Genomic DNA, 15285 nt, shown 5'->3' with positions numbered 1-15285 from the left:
TGAGAATGATCAACCTAAAACAACTATGGTGTTAGATCACAATTCTGTTGTTCCAAAAGACGAACAAACAGTTTATATTCTACAGTATGACTCATACAGTTTTGCATATCTGGAGAGATAGAAATCAATTTGTGATGGATTAATTAAAAGTCAGATCACGTCTAACTTTAGAACAGGAATGTCCTGCTCTCGCCAAAGGCTTTTTTTCCGGCCAAAGGAATGTTTTGTCACATCACACTCACACAGCTGTAGTCAGGACAGTCCACAACATATGATGTGAAAAAGAATATATAGTAATTACATCGACGGTAATAACAATGACATTGTGTTTAGGGTCTGACAGTCACACACTTTACTGTTCATATGTCTGAAAGATCCAGCAACAATATTCACGATATGGTGTTTAGGAACTCTCCCATGTCTAATTCAAATTATAAACTGGGTAGTTTGGGTACTGGATGCTGATTGGCTGAAACAGCATTTCAGCCCTGTGTATATCAGACAATATACCATGGGTATTATGCAAAAATACTTGTTTAATGTTCTATTTATGTTGGTAACTAGTTTATAATAGCACTAAGGTACCTCTGGGCTTTGTGGTCTATAGCTAACATACCACAGCTAAGGGCTGTATTCAGGCACTTTGCTTCACGTCGTGTCTAAGAACAGCCCTTAGTGGTGGTATATTGGCCATTATAAACTGGGTGGTTTGAGCCCTGAATGCTGATTGGCTGACAGCTGTGGTATACCACGGGTATGACAAAACATGTATTTTTACTGCTCTAATTACGTTGGTAACCAGTTTATAATAGCAATATACCACGGCTAAGGGTTGTGTCCAGGCACTCTGCGATGCGTCGTGCCTAAGAACAGCCCTTAGCCGTGGTATATTGGCCATATACCGCACCCCCTCGTGCCTTATTGCTTAAATATACCACAACCCCTCGGGCCTTATTGCTCAAAGGCAATAAAAGCCCTTTATCTACTTCCCCAAAGTGGATACCATTTTTATGTATCTGTGTCCAGTTTGAAGGAAGTTAGAGGTAGTTTCGTGAGCCAATGCTAACTAGCTTAGCACAAAGACTAGAAGTCTTCAGGTACAGCATGCTAGCTAGGGAAGGAGATAAAGGGTCTAAATGCCAAAATTCTGAACTATCCCTTTAAGTCTACCTCTACCTTATTACTTAATGCTACATGTAACATTTTGGGGCGACCTGACCAAATTCACATAGAAAGGCGAGTTATGGATCTTTAAATCTCATTGAAAGCAAGTCCAACAAGTGATAGATCTGTTCTATGTGCACTATTAAGTTTAGTTTTGGAATCTTTTACTTTTGGTTTTGTACACCAGCTTCAAACAGCTGAAAATACAATATTATTGGTTATGGAAAATTATTTTACAGCGGTTTAGATGGTACAATGATTCTCTACACAATATCTGCTTGCTTTGTCACCTAAACTGAAATTAGCCAACCAGGAAATGGCGGAGCGATTTCTGCATAGTGCATCTTTAAATCTATATTTGGAAATTTCAACAACAACAAAACATCTTTGTTCATCAAACAAAAATAAAATAAAAATTGCACAGTATTGCAGAAATTATTCAATCATGTAAACAACCTAATCACTGTAAACAACCTAAAACAGGGCTAAGAAAATAAATGTCAGAAATCAACATCTTATGTCTGACGAAACATAAACATCTTACAGGCCAAAACACACAAAGATGAATCTCTCAGAATGGTGCCCACAGACAAATGGTGTCAGGTAGCCCAGTGCTCAAGCAGGGATGCGCTGCAATTAGCCCAAAGTAAAGCTGGATGGATTAATTGGAGTCGGTCTTGTGCAAATGAAGAGCCCTCTCTCCTCTCCCCATTAGTGCTGCTGGGCCAGATCATCTGAGCACATTTGTCATGATGAATTAGTGGCTGAGTGTCGAACGGGCCCGTGGAGTGTCACGGTGCTTTCACGCCTCTCACTTGCATGACACCATCAAGGGGAGATGAAGGGGCTGTGTTATGATGAGGGAAGCTATGACAGTTGTACCTAAGCCTCAAAACAGACACTCTTCTACTGCTTTCTACATATATTCCTAGGCGGCTCTTATTAATTCATTATTTTTGTGGTTCCTTATCGACTTATGACTACATGATTAGTGCATGGGTTAACTGTCTCTGCGCTCAAAGATTTCCTTTCTTGAAACATGCTAACACCTGAGATGTCCAGCATAAAAAATCATCCTTATATCATAAGACTGTAATGAAGTCAATGGCAGATTGAGAAACAGCGCGTTTCTGTCTGTTGGTAATTCTAGCATAGTATTCGTACTGAGCACATACGGAGTGGGAAGAAGTCACCGCTGCACTTTAAAGGCAATGGAATGCGGTTTTACGTCTAGTATGTAAGCTTATGCCTTTTAATGTGCATGGGCCATCAGCAAAACATTTTTTTTTTTTCAATCGCTTAAGTAATTCACCTCTCTGACTAAGCCTGCACCTTTTCTTTTTAAAACTAGATAACATCCTCTTACTAAAAACCCACCGTGCCTATTCTCAATGTTCGGAGTCATCATCACAACTGTACAAAACGGTATATATTCGCAAAGGGGTTAATCACTAGAGGCTGTAGGGGTGTTGTGAGAAGAGAGGAGGAAGTAAGGGGGTCCATCTCCCAACAGGTCATCCTGTCTTAGGGAGCAGACAGTGGTGGAGGATCACACTGATCGCTTCTGCTTCACGCGTGTTGCTCTTGGCATGGGCTGCCGCCACAGATACACAGAGTGCGAGAAGGAGAGGGAGAAAAGAGAAAAAGCCATCCCTGGCATCTGTGCGTACACTTTGAAAATTAAGCCCAGCAAGAATCCTATAGAAAAAAAAGCTCAAGCTGGCAGTTGTATTGGGTTTCTATTGACAAGAATAGTCAATGTGCCTGGGATTAAAAAGCAATCCCACGTTCAATATGACACCTCCCTACATTCTTTTATGAGTGCCAGTGCACGCCTTGTAGTTCAGAAGCTATGGATCGAGCTGTCGACACAGGGGACAATCAAAGTTGTTAGAGAGCAGCCTCTTAGAGCTGAGTTTGCAGAAGCTCCGTGGATATATCTCCCTTCTCTCCCGCTCTCTTTTTTGAATAAATGTGATCTGGAAACTCAACTCAGCAACCAAGCAAATGAGATTATGGCAGCCATACCGCCCCCACATAACCAGCACCCTTTATGCCCAGAGTTAGTTGATTTCAATGCAGAAAAGGGTCATCTGAATCCGACTGCTGACTAAAAACATTCCCGTGATTAGAGAAAATATAAAAAAGTATAACTTAAAGTAAAATTCCACCCAAAAACTATATATTGTTGATATAGTCCCAAAATGTTTTTCATGTCAGCAATCAAGTTTTCAAGATACAGTATATACAGTGCATTCAGAAAATATTCAGACTGCTTGACTTTTTCCACATTTTGTTACGTTACAGCCTTATTCTAAAATGGATTAAATTGTTTTGTTTCCTTATCAATCTACACACAATACCCATGATGACAAAGCAAAAACAGGTTTGTATAAATGCTTGCTAATTGATTAAAATAAAAAAACGGAAATATTACTTTTACTTAAGTACTTAGACCCTTTACTCAGTACTTTGTTGAAGCACCTTTGGCAGCGATGACTGCCATGAGTCTTCTTAGGTATGACGCAACAAGCTTGGCACACCAGTACTTGGGGAGTTTCTCCTATTTTTCTCTGCAGATCCTCTCAAGCTCTGTCTGGTTGGAAGGGGTGCGTCGCAGCACAGCTATTTTCAGGTCTCTCCAAAGATGTTCGATCGGGTTTAAGTCCAGTCTCTGGCTGGGCCATTCAAGGACATTCAGAGACTTGTCCCAGAGCCAATCCTGCTTTGTCTTGGCTGTGTGCTTAGGGTCATTGTCCTGTTGGAAGGTAAATCTTCGCCCCAGTCTGAGGTCCTGAGCGCTCTGATCAAGGAGCTCTCTGTACTCTGCTCCGTTCACCTTTCCGTCTATCCTGACTAGTCTACCAGTCCCTGCCGCTGAAAAACATCCCCACAGCATGATGCTGTCACCACCATGCTTCATTATAGGGATGGTGCCAGGTTTCCTCCAGACGTGACGCTGGGCATTCACGCCAAAGAGTTCAATCTTGGCTTCATCAGACCAGAGAATCTTGCTTCCCATGGTCTGAGAGTCCTTTAGGAGCCTTTTGGCAAACTCCAAGTGGGCTGTCATGTGCCTTTTACTGAGGAGTGGCTTCCGTCTGGCCACTCTACCACAAAAGGCCTGATTGGTGGAGTGCTGCAGAGATGGTTGTCCTTCTGGAAGGCTCTCCCATCTCCACAGAGAAACTCTGGAGCTCTGTCAGAGTGACCATTAGGTTCTTGATTACCTCCCTGACCAAGGCCCTTCTCCCCCAATTGCTCAGTTTGGCCGGGCGGCCAGCTCTAGGAAGAGTCTTGGTGGTTCCAAACTTCTTCCATTTAAGAATTATGGAGGCCACTGTGTTCTTGGGGACCTTCTCCAGATCTGTGCCGCAACACAATCCTGTCTCAGAGCTCTACGGATAATTACTTCGACCTCATGGCTTGGTTTTTACTCTGACATCAACTGTGGGACGTTATATAGACAGGTGTGTGCCTTTCCAAATCATGTCCAATGAATTTAATTTACCACAGGTGGACTCCTATCAAGTTGTAGAAACATTTCAAGGATGATCTATGGAAACAGGATGCACTTGAGCTAAATTTTTTGTCTCACGTATACTTACGTAAATAAGGTATTTCTGTTTTTATCTTTAAATAAATTTGCAAAAGTTTCTAAAAACCTGTTTTCGCTTTGTCATTATGTGGTATTGTGCATAGACTGATGAGGACTTTATTTTATTCAATCCATTGTAGAATAAGGCTGTAACGTAACAAAATGTGGAAAATGTCAAGAGGTCTGAATACTGCCAGCTCGCTAAAATTGGCCCTTTCCTAAATTAGCCAAGGGTGGAGATAGGGATTTGGACTTGTGGTTTTACTTAATTCTCCATTCTGGTCAATGATTATAAGGGCGATTCTGATCCAACAATAAATGCATACATTGTGCCCCTGGACTGAGAGGATGGAAGTTTAATATGTAACTAGTTGTAGAAGGCGAATGTTAACTAGCTAACGTTGCCCATGAATGGAAGTTAGGCTAGCGAGCCAACATTTTAGCCAGGTGATAGACAGTTTCAAATTAAATCACATTTTATTTGTCACATGCGCCGAATACCAAGTTGTAGACCTAACAGTGAAATGCTTACTTACAAGCTCTTCACCAACAATACTTAAAAAAATAAAAAAATAAGTGTAAAGTAAAAAATAGATGAGTAAAAAACTGAAAATTGAAAATAAAAGTAAAATTAAACAGCAGCAGTAAAATAACAAGCAAGGCTATATACAGGGGGTACCGGTACAGAGTCAATGTGCGGTGGCACCGGTCAGTTGAGGTAATTGAGGTAATATGTACATGTAGGTAGAGTTATTAAAATGACTATGCATAGATTATAAACAAAGAGTAGCAGCAGCGTAAAAGCGGGGTCTGAGTAGCCCTTTGATTAGCTGTTCAGGAGTCTCATGGCTTGGGGGTAGAAGCTGTTAAGAAGCCTTTTGGACCTCGACTTGGCACTCCGGTACCGCTTGCCGTGCGGTAGCAGAGAGAACAGTCTATGACTGGGGTGGCTGGAGTCTTTGACAATTTTTAGGGCCTTCCTCTGCCTGATATAGAGGTCCTGGATGGCAGCAAGCTTGGCCCCAGCGATGTACTGGGCCATACGCACTACCCTCTGTACTGCCTTGCGGTTGGAGGCCGAGCAGTTGCCATACCAGGCAGTGATGCAACCAGTCAGGATGCTCTCGATGGTGCAGCTGTAGAACCTTTTGAGGATCTGAGGATCCATGCCAAATCTTTTCAGTCTCCTGAGGGGCAATAAGCTTTGTCGTGCCCTTTTCACGACTGTCTTAGTGTGTTTGGACACCAAGGAACTTGAAGCTCTCAACCTGTTCTACTACAGCCCCGTCGATGAGAATGGGGGCGTGCTTGGTTCTCCTTTTCATGTAGTTCACAATCATCTCCTTTGTCTTGATCACATTGTTGTCCTGGCACCATTTGACCAGGTCTCTGACCTCCTTCCTATAGGATGTCTCATCATTGTCAGTGATCAGGCCTACCACTGTTGTGTCATCGGCAAACTTGATAATGGTATTGGAGTCATGCTTGGCCATGCAGTCATGAGTAAACAGGGCGTACAGGAGGGGACTGAGCACGCACCCCTGAGGGGCCCCCGAGTTGAGGATCAGCGTGGCACATGTGTTGTTCCCTACCCTTACCACCTGGGATTGGCCCGTCAGGAAGTCCAGGATCCAGTTGCAGAGGGAGGTGTTTAGTCTACGGTCCTTAGCTTAGTGATGAGCTTTCAGGGCACTATGGTGTTGAATGCTGAGCAGTAGTCAATGAATAGCATTCTCACATAGGTATTCCTTTTGTCCAGGTGGGACAAGGGCAGTGTTGAGTGCAATAGAGATGCTGTGGATCTGTTGGGGCGGAATGCAAATTGCAGTGGGTCTAGGGTTTCTGGGATGATGGTGTTGATGTGATCCATGACCAGCCTTTCAAAGCAGTTCATGGTTACAGACGTGAGTGATATGGGTCGATAGTCATTTAGGCAGGTAACCTTAATGTTCTTGGGCACAGGGACTATGGTGGTATGCTTGAAACATGTGAGTATTACAGGTTGAAAATGTCAGTGAACACACTTGCCAGTTGGTCAGCGCATGCTCGGAGTACACGTCCTGGTAATAGGGCTGGCCCTGCGGCCTTGTGAATGTTGACCTGTTTAAAGGTCTTATCTGCTAAGGAGAGCGTGATCACACAGTCGTCCGGAACAGCTGGTGCTCTCATTTATGTTTCAGTGTTACTTGCCTCGAAGCGAGCATAGAAGTAATTTAGCTCGTCGGGTAGGTTCGTGTCACTAGGCAGCTCGTGGCTATGCTTCCCTTAGTAGTCTGTAATAGTTTGCAAGCCCTGCCACATCCGACGAGCATCAGAGCCGGTGTAGTATGATTCAATCTTAGTCCTGTATCGATGCTTTGCCTGTTTGATGGTTCGTTTGAGGGCATAGTGGGATTTCTTATAAGCTTCCGGGTTAGAGTCCCACTCCTTGAAAGCGGCAGCTCCACCCTTTAGCTCAGTGCGGATGTTGCCTGTAATCCATGGCTTCTGGTTGGAGTATGTATAGCTCATTGAGTGCGGTCTTAGTGCCAGCATCCGTCTACGGTGGTAAATAGACAACTACGAAAAATATAGATGTACGGTGGGGACGTCATCGATGCACTTATTGATGAAGCCAGTGACTGATGTGGTGTACTCCTCAATGCCATCGGAAGAATCCTGGACAAATTGTAGCCTGTGCTAGCAAAACAGTCCTGTAGCTTAGCATCTGCTTCATCTGACCACTTTCTTATTGACCGAGTCACTGGTGCTTCCTGCTTTAGTTTTCGCTTGTAAGCAGGAATCAGGAGGATAAAATTATGGTCAGATTTTCCAAATGGAGGGCGGTGGAGAGCTTTGTACGCGTCTCTGTGTGAGGAGTAAAGGTGATCTAGAGTTTTTTTTCCCCCTTTGGTTGCACATTTAACATGCTGATAGAAATTAAGTAAAACTGATTTGAGTTTCCCTGCATTAAAGTCCCCGGCCTCTATGAGCGCCGCCTCTGGATTTTCCTGTTTTCTTATGGTGGTATACAGCTCATTGAGTATAGTCTTAGTGCCAGCATCGGTCTGCGGTGGTATATAGACAGCTATGAAAAATATAGATGTAAACTCTCCTGGTAAATAGCGTGATCTACAGCTTATCATGAGATACTCTACCTCAGGCAAACAAAACCTTGAGACTTCCTTGGATTTCATGCACCAGCTATTGTTTACAAATATGCATAGGCCGCCGCCCCTTGTCTTACCAGAGGCCGCTGTTTTATCCTGCCAAAAAAGCTTAAAACCCGCCAGCTGTATGTTAATCATGTCGTCTTTCAGCCACGACTCTGTGTAATATAAGATTTTACAGTTTTTAAATATCCAGTTGGTTGAATATACGTGCCCGTAGTTCGTCTATTTTATCATTGATTGATTGCACGTTGGCTAATAGGACCGATGGAAACGGTAGAGTACCCTCTCGGCAACGGATCCTTACAAGGCACCCGAACCGTTGTCCACAATACCTCCGTCTTTTCCTCCTGCGAATGACGGGGATGAGGGCCTTGTCGGGTGTCTGGAGTAAATCCTTCCCGTCCGACTTGTTGAAGAAGAAGAATTCCTCCAGTAAGCTCAGTCATTTTCGGTCATAAGAAACATTATGTACAAAATAAGTTAGAAATAACGTGAAAAAAACATACACAATATCACAATTGGTTACGGGATCGTAAATAGGCGGCCATCTCCTTCGGCGCCATTACATTCGTCAACATGAAAGAGAGGAGGATGGCGTTTCTCTACAAGTAGGGTGAGTCAACATGTTTTTCTACTTGCACGAATGCACACACACACACACACACACACACACACACACACACACACACACACACACACACACACACACACACACATGCACGCACACAGAAATCAGAACCATGGACAGCCACATCATATTTAGCTTACGTTGATTGAACTGAATTGTTTTTGGTATGGTTTAATTGTCACTGTATTAGACTAAGCAGAGGTGATTTGATAATGTAGACCTGTTGAAGTTGAAATGGTGCAGGAATAGTGGAGGCAGCTCCTGTTTTCTTTGCGATTTATGGTAAATCTCTGTGGTTCTAAATCAATATTTGTTTAGTGGTCCAAAAATTTCAGAAACATTATCTTGCTTGACCATGCTGTAGGTCATGTAACTGTTACTGTACATGCACTATGCTTTGTGGACTTCAATGGACAGATGTTGCTATCCGGTTTTGTGATGAAACAAAGGTGTGGTTGAATTTATTCTGCCACTGTCTTCTTATTGTCTCGGCCTTTAGGCCTATATATCACGGCCGCAAGGCATGTGAATTAATAGGTTATAGAGCAAACAACACAATTATCACAACACATAGGTTGTAATATGGCGGGGGCTTGGCTTCCCCAGTGATTTACCCACGCATCCCTACTGCATCCTACTCAGTGAATTTACATTTAGATTTAAATGGTGAAACATTAAAAAAAATAAAATAACTGAGTAAAACACACTGTTTTGCAATGAAGGTCCACATTAGGCTCAACAGCACTCTTTGGGGTAGCACCATGGTGTAGCCGGAGGACAGCTATTTTCCGTCCTCCTCTGGGTACATTGAATTCAATTCAAAACCTAGGAGGTTCATGGTTTTCACACCATTCCATAGAATCACACAGTAATTATGACGACTTCCGGAGGACGTCCTCCAACCTATCAGAGCTCTTGCAGCATAAACTGACATGTTGTCCACCCAATCAAAGGGAACGTATCTAGTACTGAAAGCATAAGCTACAGCGAGCTAGAGAGAGAGAGCTATATTTCATTGTAATTTCTTCACTTTCACTTACCTAGCTAGCTAATGCAGCTGGCTAATTTAGCTTACCCAAACACCTGGCTCAAACAGAGAGGAATGCTATTTATGTTAGCTAGCTGGCTAAGTCGATCCAACACTGGAACTCGTCCAAGTCAAGGTAAGCTTTCGGGGTTTATTGATTTATTGCCACAGAGGCCCGCCATTGTAACTGCTAAACTGCTAAACTGTTTGCTGTACACTGTAAGGTGTGATTGTAGCGGGTTTACTAACGCGTTAGTTCTAGTAGCTATGTTGACTATGATGTTAGCTAATATGGTGACAACAATGTAGGTTGTGTGTAGTGGTTAGCGGTTATGATTTGAAGGTTTGGCTTGGAAAGTTTTTTTTTTTACCTGGTCACAGACAGCTGTTGTGTTGTGCACAAGTCCACAAGCAAGGGAATAGGTAAGAGGAGGAGAGCGCGTAGATGCTAGAAGGAATTATACAAAGAGTGATGCTATGAAAGTGAACTGTGTGTGCGGGGGATTTGGGGTATATTCATTCCGCTGATTCTGTAGAAAAACATTTCTTAAACAAAAGCAAACAGAATGAAACTGGGATAAATCTACCTGAACTTGTCCAATAGAAACTCTCGTTTCCAACTGTTTGTACTAATGATTTTACCCTAGATCAGCTAGATGCAGGCAAGAGTGTGCAAGGCTGTATTGAATGAGTCACTGTCTGTCACCTTGATTACTACAATTTGTCTCTCGACCTGTGCACCTAAGTGATAAACATTAATTCGTAGGCTAGGTTTTAATAACCTCATGATAGGGAAAATTCAGAGTATCATGTAGTAGCCTAAACCTATCGATGTTACATTGAGCTGGGTGAATGGAATATGAATGAGTCATCCAATATGCTGTAATGGAAATAAGGCCATGCTTATAAAAAAAATAAAAATAACCGTCCTCCCTAATCTGATGATAGAGCTAAATGTGGAGTAATCGGAAATGTGTAGTTCTGTCACGACTTCCGCCGAAGTCGGTCCCTCTCCTTGTTCAGGCCGCGTTCGGTGTCGACGTCACCGGTCTTTTAGCCATCGCCGATCCACTTTTCATTTCCCACTTGTTTTGTCTTTGTTTTCTACACACCTGGTTTCTATTCCCCAATTACATGTTCATTATTTAACCCTCTGTTTCCCACATGTTAGTGTGGGTGTTTATTTATTGTTCATGGCGGTACTTGTCGGCTGGTTATGTTTGCCGGGTTATGTATTTACGCCCGTTATTTTCGAGTGACCGGTATTTCTCCGCACTTTGAGTTTTGTCTGCATACTGGTGCTGTCGTGGAATTAAATACCTTGTACACTCATTCCTGCTCTCCTGCGCCTGATTCACTGCACCAGTTAACCACCGCCTGACAAGTTCTGAAAATGCTCTTCAAGATGTGATGATATTAAAGGCAAATAGTTATACATTTATTTAACAACCCATTGAAAACGGCACGTAGTTGTCAATGGTTTTAGCGGAGCTGGAGGTCTCCTTTCCCTCCCCAGCAGCCAAATCGAACACTGCACCGTATTGACGTTTTATTGATAACGACAGAAAAGTATATCCATGAATGTAACCCAGTGGGATGAAAGCCAGACTACTAGCAGAGAACAAAGAGCACAATGTGTCATCACGCTGCACGGCTGAAGGAACATGTCAGTTCTTCACAAGAGAAACTCTTAACACGAAGAGAGGAACATTGTACTGTCTTGGAGTTGTGAAAACGTTGAACTAATATGTAGCTTTCATTTCGTACATTTCAAACATCACAGTGGAATTAAGTGCAGTAAACTCGAGCCATTACATTACTGTTGATGTACAGTATGCACAACATTGGAACATACAGACTTGTCTGGTACATGAATAAAAATAATTTGCAATAAATTAAAATCAGTCTCTGTGATCACTTTCTTCTAGGACGTTTGAAATGTAAGCTTGTGTATATATAATGAAAGTTACATAGGCCTACATAGAGTAATATCATTTTCTCTGCAGTAAACTAAGGTTGCCACTAAAAAGAGTTGACTACAATGATACATGGCTAACATCACAGAAATATAGATAAATATACATTATGTTAATAGTGTTTTAGTATCCGTGCCCATCTATACACTAGAGACTACTCTCCCATCCAATAAAAATATGCAAGTTAGGCAATTATAAATTACACACCACTTTACTCGTCATATTTTCACCAATAAGCCAAGGATACCTACCTAATAATTCAAAACGCACACAGATGATCCTGACACCAGTCATGTTTATATTACTGGAAATTACAGTACACAAAAACATGGTTTATGTATGTACATACTAAAAGCCCTGAGAAATACATCATGCATATTAATATGGTGTGAGAAAGCAGAAATATATTGACTTCTGAGGTACAGTAGATGAATATGAGGAACCATGCACCATAGAAACAGAATTAGACCACTATGCCCTGTCTGGTCTGGCAGAGTGAGGGCTGTCATACGGTGCCGTGTTTGTGTGCACTGTGCTCTGCTGACACTAACCCTAAGGATACATACAAATCCTCTGACCGCAGGCCCCCCAGGCCTCACTGGACCGACCATACACAGCTCAGCCAATTCAAGCACTCTGATCTGAGGGATCTGGGAAAGACCCTGGCTTAGAGGAATTTGTCCATGCAAATACATCCCATTTCCTTTGACAAAACCCCACCACATGCCCAAACCTCAAGGACCCTGCTTGATGAGATTATTCTAGGCACAAGTGGTCCAACTTTTCTGGCAAGGAAAGCTTTTCACTTTTTGGTTCCGCACGACTCTCAAGAAACTCTGCGTGTAATCACATCTTACTTATCAATATGCAACATTTCAATTTATTTCAACATTTCTAGACCAGTCCCATTCCCAATGAGTAATATTTACTGTAATGTTCCAGACAGTAAAGTGTTCACAGTATCTTCAATCATTTTGAATCCGAGATATCATTTGATAACAGTAAGGGTCACTTGCTTTGGTTAACTTGCCTCTGAATTATAATTTGATACTCACATTTGATAAGACAGATAAAATATAGTCAAGTAATCCTCTATGCCTGTATGTGTGGTGCCTCGTTCCAGACCCATCAATGTCCTTTAATCTCAAAAGTTAACATGAGGATCAACGAGGCTGACACCTAGTGGTCATAAGAAGAGCCATCCGGTTGGTACAATATTCACAACTCGACAGCATAGAACTAAACCACCCGGGTTAAATAGATTTTCATCTGATCCCACAGATAGCAGTAATTTCACAGATAACACTGACTCTATAATATGAACTAAAATGCAAATTAAATTCCCCCAGATTTTACCCTGAAGAATCGAATTATCATCTTCCTCTGCTATTTTTCACTTAAAAGGGAACTCAAGCTTTTCCCACTTGATAAACAGAAGTAGATTGTCTCATAGCTGTTATCTTACGTGATCATCTCTACCGTCATGAAGTGTCAAGAAGACGGGACCTCTTTATCAGAGGGATGGTGAAGATTGAGTGAGGGCACCCTGTAGACATTTTTTAAAAGAGATGAGTTACGGAGGAAGATTCCATAACTGGCGCACTAGACACTAATAACTCCAGAGTGGCGCAGCGGTCTAAGGCACTGCATCTCAGTGCAAGAGGCCACTGGAAGTCGGAAGTGTACATACACCTTAGCCACCCTGGTTCGAATCCAGGGTGTTTTACATCCGGCCGTGATTGGGAGTCCCAAAGGGCGGCGCACAATTGGCCCCGCGTTGGCTAGGTTTGGCCGGGGAACTGTAAATAAGAATTTGTTCTTAACTGACTCGCCTAGTTAAATAAAGGTTAAATAAAAAATATGAATAAAAGAAAAACAGACAACAACAGTGGCTAGATTACAACTACACAGCAATATAACATTTTACTGCAGTCATGAAAATCTCAACTTGATACCTATTACCTACTATGCACTTGACCCAATGACATTGCTGCAAATATGTCCCTTGTGTGTTGTGCTGTAGACAAGAAAGCCTTTGGATGAGCTGAACCAAATTAGAGGCTTTTAGGCCTAATTGACACTATGTCTGTACCCATGAATGAGGGACCACATCTCTGCTGTCACTCATTACTTTGGAGTACCAAAGTGCAGTGAATTCTCCCCCCATTTTCATTCTACTGAATTAACTTTGAAATGGTACTGTATTTTTCTGCAATCAAGTAAAGAGGAGGATGGCCATGGGCTCACCTTTTGCACTACCTCCCATTATTAAAACCTAGAGATATAACACATGGATTTCTAATGGAGGCTAAACCAAGGTACACATCGTAAATTGGAGCTGCTCTTAATTCGACTAGAACTGAAAGCAGTCATAATATGGCTTAACTTAAGAAAAGTATGAAGTGCTGCATCTGGTAATTGAACACATCCATTAGCATTCCGGCTCAGCCAAGTGACCACGGGCACCAGCCACGGCTAATGACGAAGATATTACCACCTTCATTTAACTGCACAGAAAAGACTGGAAAGAAGAGTTGCTTTTATGCTCTCTAAATACCGTTTCTTCATCCCCTGGGTATTTGGAAACCTTATCACAAAAATATCCCGCTGCTGCACAATCTGTAGATAGCAGCAAGCAGCAGGAAACCAAAAGGGACAGCTTAGTGAAAATAAAAACAGAGCCCTCCATGGAGAGCTGAGCCTCTCAGGAGATAATGGAGACTGGAGATTTATTCACACAGTATCGGATCGCAGAGAGAGAGAGAGGGGATTTGAGTGGAGGACCAGGACGCTGGCGCGTCCGGAGTCTTTAAAAAAAAATCCTTACCTGAATGTTTATGGAGACATGAACCCTAGGAAGAAACACACACTCACACAACACCGCCATCGGCTCCCCAATAACTTTCTACTACAGTGTAAACAGAGTGAAGATTACTTAGTTGTTTTTACAAAAAAAGGGAAGTTTCCAAGTTCCTGTGTGGAATATGGGGCAGTAGTGTAATAACACTCCAAAAGGAGTAAACTGCTGATGATAATGAATTCTACAACACTTTTACCACAAGTCTTGACACCTACCTGTTTTTGTCAATGGACTTGAAAATAGCTGCTGCAGAAGTTTGTTCTCTGATGTTCTCAGAACCACAACGATGTCTGCAGGGAGAGTGTCTCGGTTCTTCTCAAGAAACCCGTTCACATTGTACAACACCTGTGTGACAGCACAGGGACAGTCAACTCAAACTACACCTGACAAAAGAGGACCTAACCAACTGTATCAGTGGGCAAACAGCAATGAAACATACTGATCCATACATACGGCGGTGATCTATACCTTGCCAGCATAATGCTGAATTCCAAAGCAGAGCTCAAAACGTTTTGGTCTCCAGAAGTACTTGTAGCGCAGATTGTCCTCAAATTTATCTGAAGAGAAAACATATTTTGTGGATAATATAAAAAAATATATAAACTGCTTGATCCAACATATATATTTTCAGAGCCTTCTATGCAAGGCTTCTTTCTAAGACTTTGGTTGTTTTAGTACACATGGACGTGAATCGGTCTGCTTGTGAGGCCATGTGCCTATATAGTCTCACAAGGCTATATACAGTTGAAGTCGGAAGTGTACATACACCTTAGCCAAATACATTTAAACTCAGTTTTTCACAATTCCTGACATTTAATGCTAGTAAAAATTCCCTGTCTTAGGTCAGTTAGGATCACCACTTTATTTAAAGAATGTGAAA

At 42.2% G+C, this 15285-nt stretch overlaps 1 protein-coding gene across 2 annotated transcripts in view; it reads right to left on the bottom strand.

The window, feature by feature from the left end:
- The window catches only part of myo3b (myosin IIIB), a 97719-nt gene that overhangs the window by 45173 nt on the left and 37261 nt on the right, over positions 1 to 15285 (bottom strand). For both annotated transcript variants that reach the window (XM_014173244.3, XM_082968920.1), the window contains exons 22-23: positions 14874 to 14962; positions 14621 to 14750 (exon numbers count right to left, since the gene is read on the bottom strand). In XM_014173244.3, the coding sequence (XP_014028719.1) occupies positions 14621 to 14750; positions 14874 to 14962 (219 nt within the window). The remainder of the gene's footprint in view (positions 1 to 14620; positions 14751 to 14873; positions 14963 to 15285) is intronic.

Source organism: Salmo salar, chromosome 25 (assembly GCF_965601325.2).
Source record: "Salmo salar chromosome 25, fSalSal1, whole genome shotgun sequence".
Taxonomy (NCBI): Eukaryota; Metazoa; Chordata; class Actinopteri; order Salmoniformes; family Salmonidae; genus Salmo; species Salmo salar.
This window is presented reverse-complemented; position numbering and strand designations above follow the sequence as displayed.